The following is a 19,668-nucleotide window of genomic DNA, read 5'->3' as shown; positions in this document are numbered from 1 at the left end:
TTTTTCCAATTACACGGAGTTAACGTAAAGGCACGATTGCATCCATTTGACAAATTTCATGTTTTGAGTGAACTTTTTGCAAGTTTTAAGACTCACTTCCACTTTCACGAAATTTTAGGACTTCTAGTGCAATTTTCAAGGGATGTAAAACCCTCGTCGGCTACAAGCATGAGGCCCTTGCCGGCCAGCACCAAGGCCCCGACAACCCTCGCAGGCTTTCTGGGAAGATGAATAGTTGAAAACAAAGGAAAAAATATAATAAAAACATATAATAAATTCATAAAATTTAAAAAAATTGCAAAAAATCATTTACGTCAATATTGGCCATCTCATGCTACATAGGATGACTAGCAATCACATCAGCAATTTTCAGTAAAAATAGGCTAGAATGACTATATTGGCAAATTGTTAAAAGCTTTAGGACTAAATTGGTTCATATTACTCTAGAACCGGTTTTAGACTATTCTAGAACCAGTTTAAGCTATCCCAAACCCGGTTCGGTGTAATCCAGACCTTGTTCCATCCTATTATGACCCGGACTTGGACCCGACCCGAGATCCGATCCGGTTGGCCCGACGATCCGGTTGATCAGCGGTTGTTACCGTTGACTTTGACCATTGATAAAAAAAAAAAAAAAAAAAAAAAACAGAATCATGTCGTAGCTCATGTGGGGTCGTATCACATCCAATTGGGGTGATTTTAGTATCAATGTGTTTGTAACAAATTTTCTGTAATGTGGTATATTTGTGTTACCATATTATGCATTAAGGCTTTTTTTAATTAATTCTTTTTTTCCCACATTTGTTGCAAGAAAAATGCCTTGGATGTACAAAACCCCTAGAAGATTAGATGCTAAAGAGCAAGAGCTAGCTAAAAACTCTTGAGCCTTAGGAATGACTTAGCGCTTTACCACTGGAATGCTCAAGATGACATGATCACTCATATAGTGAAGGTCAACGAAAAGCTTCAAGAGATCTTTCTCGGTGGTGGTATCAGAATCACCACCGAGAACATGAAAGTCATAGCATTGAGGACCACTCTTCCTATGGAGTGGCATGGGGTCATCGATCGTTTGTGAGAAGAAAACCCCAATACTTACAAGAGTCTCGGAATTTTATTTTTATGTGAGTATATAAGTAGGGGGTTGCGAAGGACGTCTACTTTGGCTATCACACCCCGATCCTCGAGCACGTGGCATCCCTGCCATCTCGTCCCTTGGGTTAAAGGATAGCATCCCGGGCACACTACCAACCCATAAGATTAACTACGCATGCGGAAACGTATAATGCTCCCAGATAATAATATAAGATAGGGATAGAGAAGTAGGAAAAGCGTATTAATTCAAAAACATGATCTTATTTACAGTTACGTCATAGGTAAACCGAAATGACACGCTAATTGGCCTCATACTTCGGGGCGAGGTAGGATCAACTTTGTATCTACTCCAAACAAGGCTACATCAACCTCGTCCTCATCAACTTCTCAAAGAACTACTAACTTCGTTAATTAGAACCTGAAAACGGTAACCATGAAGGGGTGAGATATAAATCTCGGTAAGTTAACGCATAAGCCCGGCTAGGGTGTTGATTTGCTCAAGACCCCTACTAAATAATCACAATATCATGGTGTAAATATTTCAATCACATGTAAACTCACCCGACAGAAGCCACATATAATATAATGCAAAACATGACGTGATAGTCATATCAATCAACTCATGGGCCAGGCATCACATCAACTCGTCTAGAATGTCTTATCAATAAAGCACGTGTCTCAATGTAGATATATCAATCACATGCGACTTATCCACAAAGATATCACACAAAATGCAATGATAACTCGAACATGTGCGAATATGTGCCTTTGTCGTTCTACTCAATCCATTCCATTCCGCATTTCATAGTCAAAATGCACACATACTCATCTATGAACAAGTCACAATTACATACGGTTTAATTATTGAGGGCCGTTTGGCCTTACACACTAGACGATTAATGCTCTTATGGCGGGACCAGGCATCGTCTCTTACTTCCGGCGACGGCATTTGATAGTCCGTGTGATTTCGATCGACACGGCACGAAAATACCAGGAATCCCTATAAGGGCTTCGGTCCGTCACAAGCTGCGACCGACATCCGCTCAATCCTACGACACGGGAAGGCATGCATCCAACAAGTCGTGGAATTCCAATCAACACGGCACGACATTGTCGTGGAAGATCCATTATATGATCATTCAAGCACACTTGGCAATCCATCAGTTCATAATTTCATTTTTAGCCATATGTTCACACGATATGCTCATGACTTGGCTCAAGATTGTTTTCATGCCAATACATGAAATTGATGCTAGGTGTGGCCATACGATTGCACAAAATCATATACTGAACTCCGCATACAACACGGGATAATTTTCTCCCAAATTGAACATCCAATCCGTCAATGGCCAATCAAAGTATTCAATTAGACAATCAATACAGGTGATCGATTTACGCAGGTCAATCAATTCAATCATGAATATTCGATCGAATTATACACATTTAAGCTCAATTCAAGAGACAACTTAAAATTAGCCAATTTTATTAGTAATCGATCGAATGCTCATCTCTAGTCCATTGCTCACTCCCGATCAATCAATGACAACCATTCAATCAATTAATCTCATCCATTTAGCCATAGAATCCTAGCTAATTAGACTAACTTAACCAATTAGGGCCATTGAACTTAAACCCAGTTTCTAACCTAAACCGGTCCTAAACAAGCTTCCTAACACCTAATAATCTAAATAAACTAATCTAAATGTAATTAATGACCTAACCAAGGATTAGAGGTCAACTCATAGTCAATTTCTCAAGGCGAGTATGACGGCGATCCTTGAAAATCCTTTGAACACGAACTTGGACTTAATCGGATCATGAGCTCCAATTCTTAGACAATTTGGCTCAATTCCTCAACCATAGGCCAAAACTCTAGGCCAACTTGGCCCACGAGCCCGGCATGCTAGCCCAAACACTCGGCCAACTTGCTCGGCACATGGCCTAGGCACACTAGGCACGGCCCGAGACCAAAACAGACCACGGTCCAGCTTGGTAGCCCATAAAATAGGGTACACCTAAGAAATAGGGCAGGTGGGCTAGGCACTTTGGAAGGTGGGCGAGGCGACTCTTCCCGTGACCTACAGCTGGTGGCGTATGGCGGAGGGCTTGGGGAAACTTTGAGACAACTGGAGGTGGCCAGTAGTGGTGGAGCTAGGCGAAGGAGACGCCAAAATAGCAGCGAAATAGAGGCGGAACCGGTGTTGGGATTGAAACAGGGGACCTAAGGTAGAGCAAGGCCGTTCGGGGCTATTTTAGGGTCCGACAAGCAACAGCCAGCCACCAGCGGACTTGGCTGGTGTCGGGGGTTAAGAGTGGACGCTATTGGTGGTTGGTGGATGGCGGGATAAGTCGAAGGAGACCAAAACAGAAGGCGTAGCCCGGGGACACCGAAACAGGGGTGTCGGGCCTACAGAGTTGTTTCACCGCTCCGGGGCTACTCGGCCGGCGTGAGGCATTTGGGAATGGTGACTGGAGGTTGTAGGGAGATGGAAAAAGGTAATGGTAAGTTGTGGTGGTAGCCGGAGAGCTGCAGAAGGTGCCAAACAGTGGTAGCAATAGTCTCGGCCAGAAACATGGTAGGCCTGCTTGGGTGGTTTTGGCCTATTTTTCGACGGCCGTAGGCGGCAACGGTAAAGCTTGGAGGTGGTAGTGGTGCAACGACATTCGGTGATGGACGGAGGAGGTGAGGGCAGTATGCGATGGAGCCGAGGAGGTCCCATTTTTACGCCCAAAACAGAGCCAAAATGAAGAAGAAAAAGAAAGAAGATAGGAGGAAGAGAGAGAATGGTGGTGGAAGCGGATTAATGTGGGGGAGAGAGAGAGATAGGGCTGCTAACTTTAACTTGGGGAGGGAAGAGATAAGAGTGGGCCCCACATTATTTAATTCCTTGTTTTAGCATTCATGAAGATCTAGGGGCAAAATCGTCATTTCCTAAATTGGTCGGGGGTGTTTTGGTAAATATACAACCAAGGGTATTTTAGGCATTCGGCAATCCAATGGAGGATAATTTAGTTCGATCTCAAGTCGTTTTAGTCAGAATGGAGCTCGGATATGAAAATTTCTAATTATGAACCATGACTATTTATCGAAGCAAGCCTAATCCAATTCGATCCACGATCGGGGAAATTTTCAATTCCCATTACTTAATTCTTAGGAATCCAATTTGATCAATGAGCTGGAATTCACAATCATTCTATAACTGGATTTTACTATTAAGTAAGTACCGAATTTCCAGAGTGTCACACTAGCTATGAATGGGTCTTGGAAGAGGCGAAATGCGCCCGGCACAAGTATGACCGGTACCCCAAGAGTGTTTATGAGGCCACCTTGTACAGTTCAAAATTTACTTGGTTATCATGAGTTTACGGGGTCTTTTCCTAGTCTTAAGAAGCGTTACTAGATAAAAAATTGATGCGTCGTTTCACTTCCTTTGGATTCTAGTTTTATGAACTTTTTAATCGTGTTATTGTTGAAGTTGGTTTATCGGTTTTTGGATATTTCCTATTGCTGTTGGTTGAGAACATTTTATGATATTATGTTAGTGAATGAATTATGGTTTTTTGGTCATATAATGCTTTAGAAGCATTGTATGTTTGCGTGGGGAGTTCTAGAGCATTTTAGTGACCTTTGAAGAACTCAATCTTTATCTAAATAATTATATTAATGATAATTTCAAGCAAGAATCCTTAAACGATGATTGGGAACTTAGTGAACTTTCGAATCTAAGCCCTTATGTGAAATTGTGCATTAGTATAATTAGTTGGTGTAGAATGTGTCCATAAATATTAAGCAATAACAATTTGTGCAAAAATGTCTAAATTACATTATATTCAAATACAATGGCAACGCCTTCAAAGAACATCGTGGCTAAACTCAATAAGGCCAAGAAGTTAAACGATGATAATTATGAGATCCGGAATATGAAAATCCAGTATGTCTTGGAAGAACTAGAAGTACTGGAAGCTCTTAACCCGATCATGACCGAGCCAGAGGATGGAACTACTGCACAACACAAGAGGGATCATGAAGCCTTCGTTGCTTGGAAAAAAAGGAACTCAACTGCTCGCATTACGTTGTTGAGCAGTATGGATAATGATATCATGCGAAAGTTCAGGCAGCATGAAAATGCAAAAGATATTTGGGACGCATTAGAGACTAGGTTTGGGCATACTTCGATCACCAAGCTAAGGCAGCTTACAATTAGATTCGACACATATAAGATGCTACATGGGCATAATATGAAGTAACATTTGAGAAAAATGTCAAAACTTGATCAGTGAGATGAAGGATGCAGGTCACACGTTATCCGATGACCAACAAGTGCGGGCGATAATCCGCTCTTTGCCTCATAGCTAGAAGCACATGAAAGTTATCATGATCCATAGCTAGAATGTCAAAACCTTCAAAGATGATATACGCTACTTGGAGCTAGAGGATGACCTCCTTTTAGTGGCTAAGATTCAAACTAATGTGTATTTAGGCGGCTCTGGCTTACATGGAGCTTCGGGCTCCAAGCGCAAGCATCCTAGCAGATTCAAGAAGTGGATAGGTAAAGGAGCAGAATCATCTAGCAAGAAACCAAAGTTTAATAAGCATGCAAAAGGGAAGTGTCCCTTTAAGAGAAACGTTTCAAGGGTAAAATGTTATAATTGTGGCAAGAAGGGTCACTTCGCTCTCGATCGTGGCGAGCCATAGAAGGTAAAAACCCTTTCTACACTTAAAATTGTTAGTTATATATCAAGTTCTATATTTCTAACTAAATCTCATCCTTCATAGACTGTAGACTCGGGGGCCGCAAACCATGTAGCCAGAGACAGAAATACCTTTGTGAAATTTCAACGAATTTCACGTGGAGCAAAGTGGATCTATGTGGGAAATAACTCCAGAGTGGAAGTTAAAGGAATTGGCACTTGCCAACTTATCATGCGCGGTGGTCGCACATTGTTCCTACACAATGTCCTATATGCTTTAGAGATTCATCGGAATCTTGTCTCTATGTTGATTTTAGTCAAACTTGATTTTTGTATAAATTTTCATGATAATGGTGTGGATTTGTTATTGGGTACAACTTTCTATGGTTCAGATTATTTTTTTGATGGCTTTATTGTGTTGGATGTTGAAAACACTAATGTGAATGTTTGTTATTCCCTATTTACATCTTCCCATTCTAGTGATAATGATGTGAACGTGTGGCATGCTAGACTTGGTCATATTGGCCAACAACGTATGAATAGATTAGCCAAAGGGGGCTTAGTGGGCAATATTGAAAAAGTTGAATTGTCCACCTATGAGCATTGTCTAGTGGGAAAAACAACTCGAAAGCCATTTAGAAAAGGAACAAAAGCTGAATTTCCATTGCAATTAATTCATACCGACATCTGCGGCCCAATGAATGTAAGGGTAAGGTATGGGGCTATATACTTCATCACTTTCATAAATGATTACACTCAATTCAGATATGTCTGTTTGATTTCTCACAAATCTAAAGCATTAAGTTGCTTTAGGAAATATATGACCTTAGTGAAAAATCAATTAGATAAGAAAATAAAAGCATTGAGATCTGATCGAGGTTGAAAATACTTATCTTATGAGTTCAGAAATTTGTGTGATGAAAATGGAATAGAAAGACAATTGTCTATCCCGTATACTCCGCAACAAAATGATATTATAGAGAGAAGAAACAGAACCCTAATGGAAATGGTTAGGTCTATGATGGCACAAACTAATTTGTCTATCATCTTTTAGGGTGATGCTTTGTTAATTACCGTCTATGTACTTAATCATATACCTTTAAAGCCAGTTTCTTTCACCCCATATGAGCTATGGATAGGTCAAAAACCTGATTTGAGCTTTCTTAAACCTTGGGATTATGCTGCCTATACTCAAGAATCCACTCATAGATATGGAAAATTGGGACCAAGAGGCAAAAGGAGCATCATCATAAGATACTCCGAATACTCAAAATGGCATGTATTTATATGCAAGCAAGAAAGCGGAAGTGTGGTTGAATTTGAATCTCGAGATGTCATATTTTTAGAGAATGAATTTTTTAGAAAGGGCGAAATAGGTAAAGATTACTCCCTATTAGAGACCTTTGATCGGGATAATGGGACAATGGGATATAATGATCCAAGTGGGAGCAATCTGAGAAGTGGGGAGCTGAGTACAAACCAATCTCAATTGTAACCACTTGATGAAACGATACCATTATCTGGTCCGAGTAGGAGTGTAATGGTGGAGGATGAAGTATCCTTGGTACAATCTTCTCCACGGCGAACAAGTCGCAAAAGCATTCCCCATCGACGCTTTGAGATTGAAGGAGAAGCTTTCATGATCGATCCACTAGAAGAGGATGAGCCAAGGAATGTAAATGAGGCTCTATCTTATCCCGATAAGGAAAAATGGATGAAAGCAATGGAAGAAGAGATGGAGTCGGTGAGATTAAACCAAGTTTGGGAACCGGTCGATCTTCCGAAAGAACGCAGAGCCATTGGGAGCAAATGGATTCTCAAAATAAAGCGTAAGACTACTGGCTCAATTGAGAGATATAAGGCTCGCCTTGTAGCGAATGGGTATAACCAACAAGAAGGAATTGACTATGAATATACTTTTTCTCTTGTGGTACGATTCAACTCAATTCACCTTATTCTGACTATATTGGCTAATTTGGATCTTGAATTACATCAGATGGATGTAAAGACTGTTTTTCTTTTTCTTTTCACTGGAGAATTAGAAGAATAGATCTATATAGAACAACCCGTTGGGTTTGTTAATGAAGGCTAAGAACAAAAAGGATGTCGACTTTTGAAATCAATATATGACCTTAAGCAGTCTTCAAGATAATGTTATATACGCTTTCATAATGCTATAGTGGCAAATGATTTCAAAATGATTAATGAAGATGATTGCGTGTATATCAAGAGGTCCAAAGGTCATTTTGTAATCTTATCATTATATGTTGATGATATACTAATTGGCGAAAGCAATATGGAGTTTGTCAAGACAATCAAAAGTTGGCTATCTTCTAATTTTAAAATGAAAGATATGGGTGAAGTTACATACATTCTTAGAGTTAATATTTCGAGAGATTGTTCGAAAATTTGTTGTCTCTTTCGTAAGAGACGTACATTAATAAAGACCTTGAACGATTTCGTATGCAATATTGTAAACCCACCGATACTTCTATTGCAAGAGGTAAAGGTTTGAACCGTAAAATGTGTCCTAAGACTCCGTAAGAGCAAGAACAAATGAAAAGCGTTTCTTATGCGAGTACCATTGGAAGCTTAATGTACGCTATGATGTGTACAATACCCGATATTTGTTATGCAGTTGAAATGTTAAGTAGATACCAATCCAATCCAGGTCAAGCACATTAGACTGCTGTCAAGAGAATTCTAAGGTATCCGAAAGCTACTGCTGATTATGTGCTAAGTTATCAAGGAACTGATTTGCACCTTGAGGGCTACACTAATGTTGATTAGGGAGGAGATTTAGATGAGAGAAAATCTACCTCCGAAAATGTGTTCTTACTGAATAATGGCACTATATCGTGGAGCAATAAGAAGCAGAAGTGTGTAGCTTTATCTACCATGGAAGCCGAATTCGTGGCTTTGTCGGTGACAATGCAGGGGGGTGTCTGGCTTAGGAGATTTTTGGGTCATTTAGGCGTTCTTGGTGATGCTCAAATCCAATTTTAGTATACTGTGATAGCCAAGCAGCAATAGCTTACACCAAAGATCTCAAGTTCCATTGTGAGATTAAACACATAGACATTAAATAAAACATCTAAATATTCTCAATTCTTGGAGCATGCAGCACCACGTTACTTGATGGGTCTAAATATTCTCAATTCTTTTAATGCTCACGATAATAGGAGTCTATATAGCGTATTTTCCCAGCGTAATCCCATCCGCTAAATTAGATCAAATTTCTAGCACTAGGAATAATAGCAAGACAAGTGTACTAATAGCATGACTTGTCAGATCTTTTGATAATTTCTTAATGGTTAATTGTTTTTTATGTTCTACATATTATGTTTTTAATTAGGTAGCTTTTCCTCGTTATGCTATTCCCCAAATTTAAGGGAAACTTGCTAAGAATGGGAGCTCGGATGGGTAATATTGGATCAGACCCATTTTCGAGCCACTTAAACCCGATAAGATTCGATGTTTGGCATGTCTAACAACCACATACTTTAGTCCTGACAAATTGAATTCCAGTGACGAAACTATGTTTTGGCACTGTGAGTTCTTGCGACAAGCTTTTAGATGCTTGAACCAAAGTCTTCAAATTCGACTCCTCTCGATTCATTTCATCCCTTCATGGGTTTCTTGTTTTAAATGACTTGCATTTCAATCAAATGGACTTATGGTGAAGAGAGACTAGATGTATATAATGCCCATTGAAAATCCGTATTCAACGTAGGATAATAATTTAAGAAATAGCTATTGGACTTTTAACTAATTAAAGCGGGTTGCTTACACGACCTAACGTACTTAAGTAGATCATTACACGAACATTATTCGCAAGTTAACGAACTCGAATTCTACCAAGCTCTAGTGGGTGGAAAATAGATGTCGCTAATGACAAAATTATAGTGCGCCGTTCCTCCGTAAGTTTCATGAATTGTCTTGATCTATCCAAATGCGCGGAGATGTCAACTACTCAATACTGGTCTCCTTATTTTCGTCTCTTGAAGTGTGATTTGCAAGACATTTATAGGAGGTTGCTTTCGCATTTGGCTTGATGCGTTAACTACCAGCTTAATAACGATGTCACCGCTCTACTGATCTTACAGTTAGCGGGTCACTGTTGTAGGACCTTCGACTGAATTCTATGTTCAATCATCAATGTGAATGTTATGGAGCTTTAAATGAGCTCGCCTCCAACTGTCAACCTTTGAGGTTAGTAATGCCTAGAGGTACGGCGCCAACTTATTCTTGGGCCACTTTCGATTTTATACTTGGACATAACTTTAGAGTGTTTTTTTTTTTTTCTAAAAACGAGAAAACCCAACTTAAAAAGATAAACCTCAAGTTCATCAAATACCCTACTTGTCTTGTGGATCAAGGAATATGCGAGCCAAAAATCTGAATGAATGGCCCAAAAGTAGATTCTTAGCATTCTGGAACTTGAATGCGTGAGGAATTGATCTGACGTCATTAGTCTGTTGTGGGAGCTCTTGTTATTTAGCCAACTCATTTAAATTAGGACACATTGGACACTGAGTACATAAAAAGAAGATTAAATTTTTGGAAGGTGAAGCGTAAAAGATTTCCTTAATGGACAAAAAGCAAACTTACGTACGCGGACTAGCCACGAGTCACGCAGTCGATTCCGGACACTACTAAGTGCAGTTAACGTCATATCTTGGTCATTTGCTTTGTTTTGACTGCCATCTTGTCTAGCACTTGAAGTTAAATCTATAGGAACTAGTGTTATCTCCTGAGCTTGAGGATTATCCATTTAAGGTGAAGTTCACGCTCATAAGAAAAAATTAGAACAACTTGAACTTGGTCTACAAAAAATAGGAACTAGTGTTCTGTAATATTCAAGTAATTCTTTCTTTTTCTTAGATTTGTTGTGCAAAAAGGTGGAGAAGAATAACTTTTGCAACTATAGTCTACTATCATTGTCATAATGAAGAGTCTCCCAGCTGATACAAAATTGCAAGTTTGAGTTGTAACAACTGGGTTTTCTGTTGGTTGTAAAATTTACATAATACATTGATTTATAAGATCGTTTCAAGTCCTTTGAAGACTACATAAGGTCGATTATTCAAACGATTGCACGTCCCATTTGACAGAGTACAGAGCTCGCACGAAAACAAGGATGGCAGGCAAAGCCCAAACAGCAGGTGGCACCGGGCGGGAGACGAGCGGCAGCTTCCACGTTCTGGTGGCTCTGCTCATAGCCGCCGGAGTCATTGCAGTCGTGTACCTCACGTGCAACGAGGAGCGACAAATATTGGAGGAGGCCGACACAAGTAGAGAAGCGCTCTGGAGCACAGGCGCCAAAACGGAGCGGCAGAAATGCGATCTGTTCTCCGGGAGGTGGGTGTATGACAACGTTTCGTACCCGCTCTACGAGGAGAAGCGATGCACGTACATGTCGGATGAGCAGGCTTGCGAGAAGTACGGGCGGAAGGACCTGAAGTACCAGCACTGGAGGTGGCAACCACATGGCTGCGACATCCCGAGGTACGCACCGAACCACAAATTAAGAAGCCTTCAATCGGATCTTAAATCTCTTCTTCTATTCAAACATGCCCCCGAACTGAGGTGTCTAGGTTCAACGCGACGCGGTTGCTGGAGAGGTTGAGGAACAAGAGGATGGTGTACGTCGGTGATTCCTTGAACAGAGGCCAGTGGTATTCCATGGTCTGCCTCGTCGAGTCCTCCATCCCGCGCCACCTCAAATCCGTCTCGCACTTCCTCAATCACTCCTTATTCGTCTTCAAGTCCTATGTGAGCCTCTCTCCCTTTTTCCACTATCGTCGCCCTCATAAGCTGTGAGGACGCATATTTTTGCCGACGAATTGTTGAGCTATGTGCATCGATCGAGAATTGTTCTTGGCAGGAGTACAACGCGACGATCGAATTCTACTGGGAACCAATGCTTGTGGAATCGAACAAAGACAATGCCTACAACCACAGCGCGGGTAACAGGACTGTTCGAGTTCATGCCATCGAAAACCATGCGAGGCATTGGTCGGATGCGGACATTCTCATATTCGACTCTTATATTTGGTGGGCGAACCTTATGATGAAAGTTTTGTAAGTACCCTGATCTACGTCATGAGTTTCAGAAAAATTAATCTCCTGTATTTAAAACTTTTGGGATAGATAGAATTGTCAGGGAAAAATTTTCTCTGATATACTTTTTTTATTATTAATAATATAGATATTTTTCTTTTCTGTTGATTAGGTGGGGCTCGTTTGGAAGTGCTGATGGAATTTATAAGACGGTTAAAGCGTCTCGTGCATTCGAGATGGCTCTAAATACATGGTCAGATTGGTTGGAAATGCACATAAGTAGATCCAAGACCCGGTTGTTCTTCGTTAGCTCGTCTCCAACTCATGAAAGGTAAAATCTCCGTCGCAGGTCCTTCGCTTTTGTTTGTTAATGCTAGGCCATTTCCCACTTTGGCGGGGGCCATTCTAGGACGTACGCACTTTGGGCACAAGCATTTTAGGAAAAATTGTTTATAAACTCCTAAACATATTACACGGCAGTTGATTTATCCATAAACTTTTATATTTAATCAATTTAGTCCTAAGCTTTTGGATGGTTTCCCAGCGTAGTCCTTCAGCCAATTTTGACCAACATCCTACCTAGTCAACAACGCTGAAGTGGATAATTTTTACAATTTTTTAATCTTTGTGGCTGGCATGGGCGTCTCGACCCTCACGTATGGCTGATAGAGGAAAATAAGAGAAAAAAAAAGGAAAGAAAAAAAAAATAAAAACTGCAAAAAAGGTCCCCTTTAACATCGGTCATGCCACATAAAACGATTGACATACCTTCAATTATTTCTGGCCAAAATTGTTCGCAAGAACTACCACATTGGCAAATCGCCAAAAGTTTTAGTACTAAATTAACAAAATTAAAAATTTGAGGATTGCATTGGTCACCATACAATAAGTTTATGACTTTTTTTACAATTTTCCTAAGAAAATTGCTAGTTCTCTCAAACCAAATGCCGCAATTGGAAAAACAGTAGAAGATTTTTATTGAATTTGACATTTCTTGCATGATTATATTGGAAATTTTGACATTATATGTTTTAGATATTAAATACTATATATGTTAGGTAATATGTTGGGATGCACACAAGAAAGTCCCACACCTCGTTCTAAAGAACGAGTACCTCGGTTCATTCAAAACCTATTAACTTATCCAATTACAGTTTTTACTCAAAAGTTTGGTAAGTAATTCAGTTATTATCCAACGGGACATATCAACCGCTTCATATTATTACATCACTTATCCCATGTCACCACAGGCAAGCCCAAACTCTATCCTGAATACAGAGGTGGAGAAGTTTGAGACCTTGTCTTAATTAGAGAGATCATCGAGAATGAACCCAAATTTGAATCCATCAATATATGCAATTAGACCCATGCTTATTATGCAACTTAAATCATTGAGTGATGAGCCAACTGAATACGTTAATGGTTCCATGCGATCAATATCACTTATCAGATAGGTGGTTTCCATGTGACCATTAGCATGCTCACACACGTGAACCCTAACAAAAGCATATATCTAAAATCTTACTTGATATTCAAGTTCGATACAATGAATGATACAGGGAATCTACGTTTTGGCATATTCAACAATTACTTGAAAGATTTACATGCAAATCGAAATGTCTTCGGATCGTAAATACGTACATTTCTGACCGAAAACGTGATTGTACCTGCAGAGCTGCAGAATGGGGTGGTGCTGATGGCGAAAACTGTTATGGGGAAACAGAGCCCATCACCAGAGAAGATTACTCGGGAAGGAGCTTAGCCCCCGAACTGATGCGTCTGGTGAAGAATGCTATTGACAAACTCAAAACAAGAGGCGTCACTGTTCAATTCCTCAACATTACACTGCTCTCCGAGTACCGCAAGGACGCACACCCAACTATTTACAAAAGACAATGGCGTGCCCTGACCAAAGACCAGATAGCTAATCCCAAGAGCTATGCAGATTGCGGTCATTGGTGCCTCCCTGGAGTACCGGACGTGTGGAACGAGCTTCTTTATGCCTACCTTCTCCGAAATTAGACCTTCGAGTCGGAGGAAGAGCAAGGCGATAGCAAATGGCTAGCATAAATTCATGATATGTCAACGCATATATTGATTGATTGGTTGAATGGATCGGGCGGTTTGGATCGAACCGATTTTCGAAAATAAAAAAGATAATAAGTATTTTATCGTGCCTGTGCCGATTAGTTATGAATCGAACATTCATATTTTTTCAATCATATGAACGTAATTTCTCTTTGCACTACAAAAAAACATGGATTTAGCCACGAAAAATTTGCGATGAAAAAAATTCATCGCTAATTTCCAACGAAAATAGCGACAAAATGAAGATTCGTTGCTATTTGCGACGAAAAAATTTGTCACTCATTAGCGACGAATTTAGTGACAAAAAATAATTCATCGCTAATTTGCAATGAAAATGCCCACGAAAAATATTTCGTCACACATTAGCGATGAAAATAGCCACGAAAAATAATTAGTCGCTAATTAGCGACGAAAATAGCCATGAAAAATATTTCTTCGCTAATTAGCGACGAAAATGGCCATGAAAAGATTATTCGTCGCTATCTCCTTTGCAACGAAAATAGGATTTGTCGCCAATTAGCCATGAACTTGTTTTTTTGTCGCAAATTCTTTTCTTAAAAGTTAGCAACGAAAATCAGCATTTGTCGCTAATTAGCGACGAAAATAAACATTCATCGCTAATTAGCGACGAACTTTTAGTTTCGTCGCAAAATTAGTACTATCAAATAAAAATAACAAAGAAATTATTAAAATTAGCGACGAAATGTATTATTCGTCGCTAATATAATGGAAATAAAAATAAAAAAGAAAATGTTCAATTTAGTGACGAATTAGCTTTTTCGTCGCTACGGTAGCGATGAATTTGTTTTTCGTCACTAATACGATATAATAATAATAATAATAATAATAATAATAATAAGTGACGAGCAATGTTTTTCCTCGCTAATTAGCGACGAAAACAAATTTCGTCGGAAATTTGTTGCTATCATTTAGCGACGAAAACCTATTTCGTCACTAATTAGCCGCGAACCATGTTTTTCGTCGCAAATTCTCTTCTTAAAACTTAGCGACGAAAATTTCCATTTGTCGCTAATTAGCGACGAACGTTGATTTCGTCGCAAAATTAGCATTATGAATAAAAATTAGAAAGAAAATAGTAAAATTAGTGACGAATCACATTTTTTGTCGCTAATTTTATAGAAATATAAATAAAAAAGAAAATATTCAATTTAGCGACAAATTAGCTTTGTCGTCGCTAATTTAGCGACGAAATTCATTTTTCGTTGCTAACATGCTATAAATAAAAATAAAACTAAAAAATAAAATATTAAAATTAGCGACAAATTATATTTTTCATCGCTAATTTAGCGACGAAAAACTTTTTTTGTCACAAAAATAGCACTATGAATAAAAATAAAAAAGAAAATATTTCAATTTGGCGACGAACTAGTTTTTTCATCGCTAATTTAGCGACCAAATGTATTATTCGTCGCTAATATGATATAAATAAAAATAAAAAAGGAAATATTAATATTAGCGATGAATTATATTTTTCATTGCTAATTTAGCGACGAAAAACTTTTTTCGTCACAAAAATAGCACTATGAATAAAAATAAAAAAGAAAATATTTCAATTTGGCTACAAACTAGTTTTTTCGTCGCTAATTTAGCGACCAAATGTATTATTCGTCACTAATATGATATAAATAAAAATAAAAATAAAAAAGGAAATATTAATATTAGTGACGAATTTGTTTTTCCGTCTCTGATTTAGCGACGAATTAGCTTTTTCGTCGCTAAATCAGTGATGAATTAGCTTTTTCGTCGCTAAAAAAAATGAAAAAAGAACGAAAAAAAAATCCCCACGAGAGCCTCCAAGGGAAGCGGCGTACCCTCTCACAATTCAAAAAGCTGATTTCGCCTTCTCGTCTTCCCCAAGAGAGAGAGAGAGAGCTTCTCTTTCTTCCTCCCACCTTCCAAACTCAACTCAAGGTTTCTCTCGCCTTATAATCTTATATACATTCCCGTCTCCATTCATCAACCCCACTCTCTCTCTCTCTGCGACTGTAATGGCTCTCGTCAACAAGCTCGCTTCGTCCGTGTCACCTCGTCTTCGACCGAGCTCCTCCCCTGCTCAACCCTGAATCTGCTCCCTCCACTACACCCCCTCCTCCCCTCCTCCTCCTCCTCCTCCTCCTTCTTCTTCTTCGCCGTTCACCGAGGAACACTCGCTGGAGAGGTACCGCAACGACGGGTGGCTCTACAGCGAATCCCTCTGCGAGACTCCTCTCTCCCCCCCTCCTCCTCCTCCTCCGGCTCCAATCCCGACTCCCTCAGGCGGGACGACTTCGCCCTCCAGTTGCCAGAGCTGAAGAACCTGCTCCTGGTGCTCAAGGACAAGAGGGAGCGCTCCTGCGGCTGCGGCGGCGAGAAATGCGGGCCCGGGAATGTCTACTTGGTGGGGATGGGGCTGGGCAATCCCGAGTTGTTGACTCTGAAGGCGGTTAGGATCATCAAGGGCGCCGATTTGTTGCTCTACGACCGGCTGGTGTCGAACGACGTGCTGGACTTGGTTGGCCCCGACGTGAGGGTACTCTACGTAGGGAAGACTGCCGGGTACCATAGCCGCACTCAGGTAAATTAATTTACCGTTCTCGTCACTCTGCTTCTGTGTTCTACCAGGTTTTGAGGAATTAGGCTGGTGTTTTTGCTTTGATTAGTGTCATTTGGAAGTGAGTTATTATGGTGGTTGCTGGCATTATTTTTTGTCCACCACGTGTTTGAGTTTTGGTGAATGTATTGTTGGGTTGTGAAAGGTGGTGTGATCTTTTCGGTACTTGTGTGGGCAGGAGGAGATCCATGAGTTGCTTCTCAATTTTGCGGAGGCGGGGGCTACTATTGTTAGACTCAAAGGTGGTGATCCTCTGGTGAGTAAATTTCAGATTTAACATGTTATTAATCTGCAGTTCTTCTAATGTCAAACTTGGAATGCCCTTTCGTTCCTGTTTATATGTGGATTTTGAACATGGTTTCTGTAGGTATTTGGGAGAGGTGGGGAGGAGATGGACTTTCTGCAACAACAAGGCATTCAAGGACAAGTTATACCAGGTAAAGATGAGCTTCAATCACATGCGTACTCATCTTAAACAGGAAAGGAATTTGCAGGCCGTGACTTTAGAGCTACAACTTAACTTCCATTTGATCCTAATTTGTAATTGTACTGATGATAAGAGCTTACATACACATGTGAGAAAATATTGCATCAATCTTGGGTTGGTTTCTTGCCATATGCTTGTGATTTTGGGGGTCTTGTATACTCTGTTTCAATTCTGGAGGCTGCCTAATGGTGTTAATTTAATGTGATTCTAGGTCCTTTAGGCTTGATTTCATCGTTCCTTTACTCATTCGTGATTAAGGGTTGACATGTGGTCAATTCCATAGACTTCTTATCAAGATTCAAGAATACATTGGTTCATATTTTTCATTGTTCATTTGTTGGACATTCTTTGTAGTTCTTCCCCACTGCTGAGGAGTCTATTGACTACTACAACCAGAACAGATGTGTAGATGGAAAAAGGGCTTGTCTTGCCAAGTTAGATAGTGAGTTGCTTTCTGAATAACAATTAGTGATACACTTTGGTTTAATGTCCTCAACCTTTTTCGTTATGTTTGATAACATCATCGTATTTTCTTTCCAGAGATATGTCAAGTACTTTGAACGTGTTTTGACATACTTCAATGGAGAAAACCAGCATGGGCAAAGGTATGTTGTAAATGTGCGAGAACTTGAAGATTTTCTTATCAACGAGTGCATGTATGCAGTAAGTTCTCCATCGACTTCGTCAAATATATCCTTGCATCACCATGATTTAGATCTTGCTGTTTGAACTTTGGCTTTCCTTGTCATTGAGATATTTCTCTTGCTAAAAAAGTAAAAATAATACAAATCTGCAAATCCTCATGTTCAGTTGAGCATCTACATCTGAATGGCAGCTGTCTTTCCTTTGGATAGAAGAGAAGTGAAAATATTACAGAAGTTGCAAACTTCTTGTTGCATAATGAACAATTGAGGCACAATGAATGTGCTTATATTTGTTATTTGTCTTTTCAGGGTATAGTTAGAGGAAAGCTTGATCAATTGAGAAGATGCTTCAAGGTATGAAATTCTTACAATTGTGGAATTTGTTTTTCTCCTTAATCTTACTGATGGGAATTTAAGGTGATCAACTGTTTACCAGGGGAGGTAAAAACTTGGATCCTCTTCTTCTTGATTATTACTTCATGTTCAAAATTTTGATATGATTCCATGCACTAATTCATGATGCGTACAGTTTGAATGCCATATTGGTATGTTAAAAACAAAAATTACATGCAATTGGCATAGAAATTGTGAAAGTCGGTTGTGAGACCAGTTTTAGTCTATTTCTTGAGTTGACCCACATTGTGCTCATATTCAGTACAGTTACAATAAGAGAATAGTTATCATTTTTGTTGCAGTCCTTTTATGCGACATGGAGTTTTGCTGGCAATGTTCGTGTGTGGATGCAGAGCTGATAAATATTGGGCAGAAGCAAGGTGCTCTGCAAGAACTTCACGATCTTATTACCTCGAAGAGATCCTGAGCATGGCAAACTACCCTTGAGAGGATTATGTTTAAGTACATTGAGCTATGTGTTGATATGCGGAGGGGGAGATTTGCCAAGGATGGTCTGATTTAGTATGGCATTGTATGTCAACAAGTGAATATCACCTCTATGGAGGAGCTACTGTAATACGAGGAACTAATTATGTGCAGATTCCCTAAAGAAAAATATTTATGTCATTCTTGTGAAAAATGTAGATGAATGTATCTCATTTTCACCTTACCCCAAAAAAAATGTATCTCATTTTCATATTGTTATAAAATTTTGATATTATTAAGTGCTTAATCAATGTTAAATATAAATTGTAGAAATTAATTTTTCTTTTAATTAAATTTAAGATCGAAAAGTAAAAGAAATGATTTTATCATGAAAAAAATAAAATTTCGACGCTAAATTCGTCCCTAAACTATATTCATCGGAGAGTTCGTCGCTAAAGAATTAATAAAAATTCGTCGCTAATTTTGTCGCATAATTATTTTAAATTTCATCACTAAATACTTTTCGTAGCTATTTTCGTTGCAAATGACGATGCTAAACTTTCAAATTCGTAATCGGCGATGACTTTTGCCGCGAATTCAGGAAAATTAGCAACGAATTTTGCCACGAATATGTTCGTGGAAAATTAGCGACGAATAATATTTTTGTGGCTAAATTTGATTCGTGCTAATTAGCGACGGAAAAAATTCGTTGGAAAGTTCGTCCAAAAGTAAATCAAATTTAGCGACGAAATCACAAGTTCGTCGCTAATTGGGTTTTGCGACGAATTTTGCCACGAAAAAAAATTCATGGCTAATCAGGCGTCGTAAAATTTAGCGATGAAACATTATTTTTTCATCACTAAATTATAAAATTTGTCACTAAATTCATCGCTAAATTTAGCGACGACATTTATTTTCGTGGCTAATTAGTGACGAATAAGTTTCGTCGCTAATTTGCCACGGAGAGTAATTGGTCGCAAAATTCATGGCTAATTTGTGACAAAACTTATTTGTCGCTAATTAGCCACGGATAAGTAGTCGTCGCAAAATTTGTCGCTAATTAGCGACGAACTTTAGTTTTTCGTCGCTAAATTTTGCGACGCCGAATTGGAGACGAATATTTTTCCGTTGCTAATTTTCGTCGCAAAGCAATTTAGCGAAGAATTTTG

General features: G+C 39.2%; 1 protein-coding gene, 1 long non-coding RNA gene and 1 pseudogene across 2 annotated transcripts; all 3 read left to right on the top strand.

Moving 5' to 3' along the window:
• Window positions 1-10,865: 10,865 nt before the first annotated feature.
• On the top strand, window positions 10,866-14,016 carry LOC115745850 (protein trichome birefringence-like 34). The gene is made up of 5 exons (XM_030681462.2): window positions 10,866-11,295; window positions 11,385-11,562; window positions 11,675-11,871; window positions 12,023-12,181; window positions 13,524-14,016. The coding sequence occupies exons 1-5, from the start codon at window positions 10,928-10,930 to the stop codon at window positions 13,870-13,872; spliced, it is 1,251 nt and encodes a 416-aa protein (XP_030537322.1). The 5' UTR covers window positions 10,866-10,927; the 3' UTR covers window positions 13,873-14,016.
• Window positions 14,017-16,025: 2,009 nt separating this feature from the next.
• On the top strand, window positions 16,026-17,024 carry LOC115745857 (annotated as a pseudogene).
• Window positions 17,025-17,450: 426 nt separating this feature from the next.
• On the top strand, window positions 17,451-18,483 carry LOC115745879. The gene is made up of 3 exons (XR_004015969.1): window positions 17,451-17,470; window positions 17,577-17,692; window positions 18,427-18,483. It is a non-coding gene; the product is annotated as an uncharacterized LOC115745879 (long non-coding RNA).
• Window positions 18,484-19,668: the final 1,185 nt, after the last annotated feature.

This window comes from Rhodamnia argentea, chromosome 7 (genome assembly GCF_020921035.1).
Source record: "Rhodamnia argentea isolate NSW1041297 chromosome 7, ASM2092103v1, whole genome shotgun sequence".
Classification (NCBI taxonomy): Eukaryota; Viridiplantae; Streptophyta; class Magnoliopsida; order Myrtales; family Myrtaceae; genus Rhodamnia; species Rhodamnia argentea.
Note: the sequence above shows the minus strand (reverse complement) of the source record. Positions and strands in the feature narration are given on the sequence as shown.

Coding starts and splice junctions, on each gene's coding strand:
- LOC115745850 (XM_030681462.2), top strand. CDS start 10,928: ATGGCAGGCAAAGCCCAAACAGCAGGTGGCACCGGGCGGGAGACGAGC. Junction 11,563..11,674: donor TATTCGTCTTCAAGTCCTAT/GTGAGCCTCTCT, acceptor TGTTCTTGGCAG/GAGTACAACGCGACGATCGA. Junction 12,182..13,523: donor TCGTCTCCAACTCATGAAAG/GTAAAATCTCCG, acceptor TTGTACCTGCAG/AGCTGCAGAATGGGGTGGTG.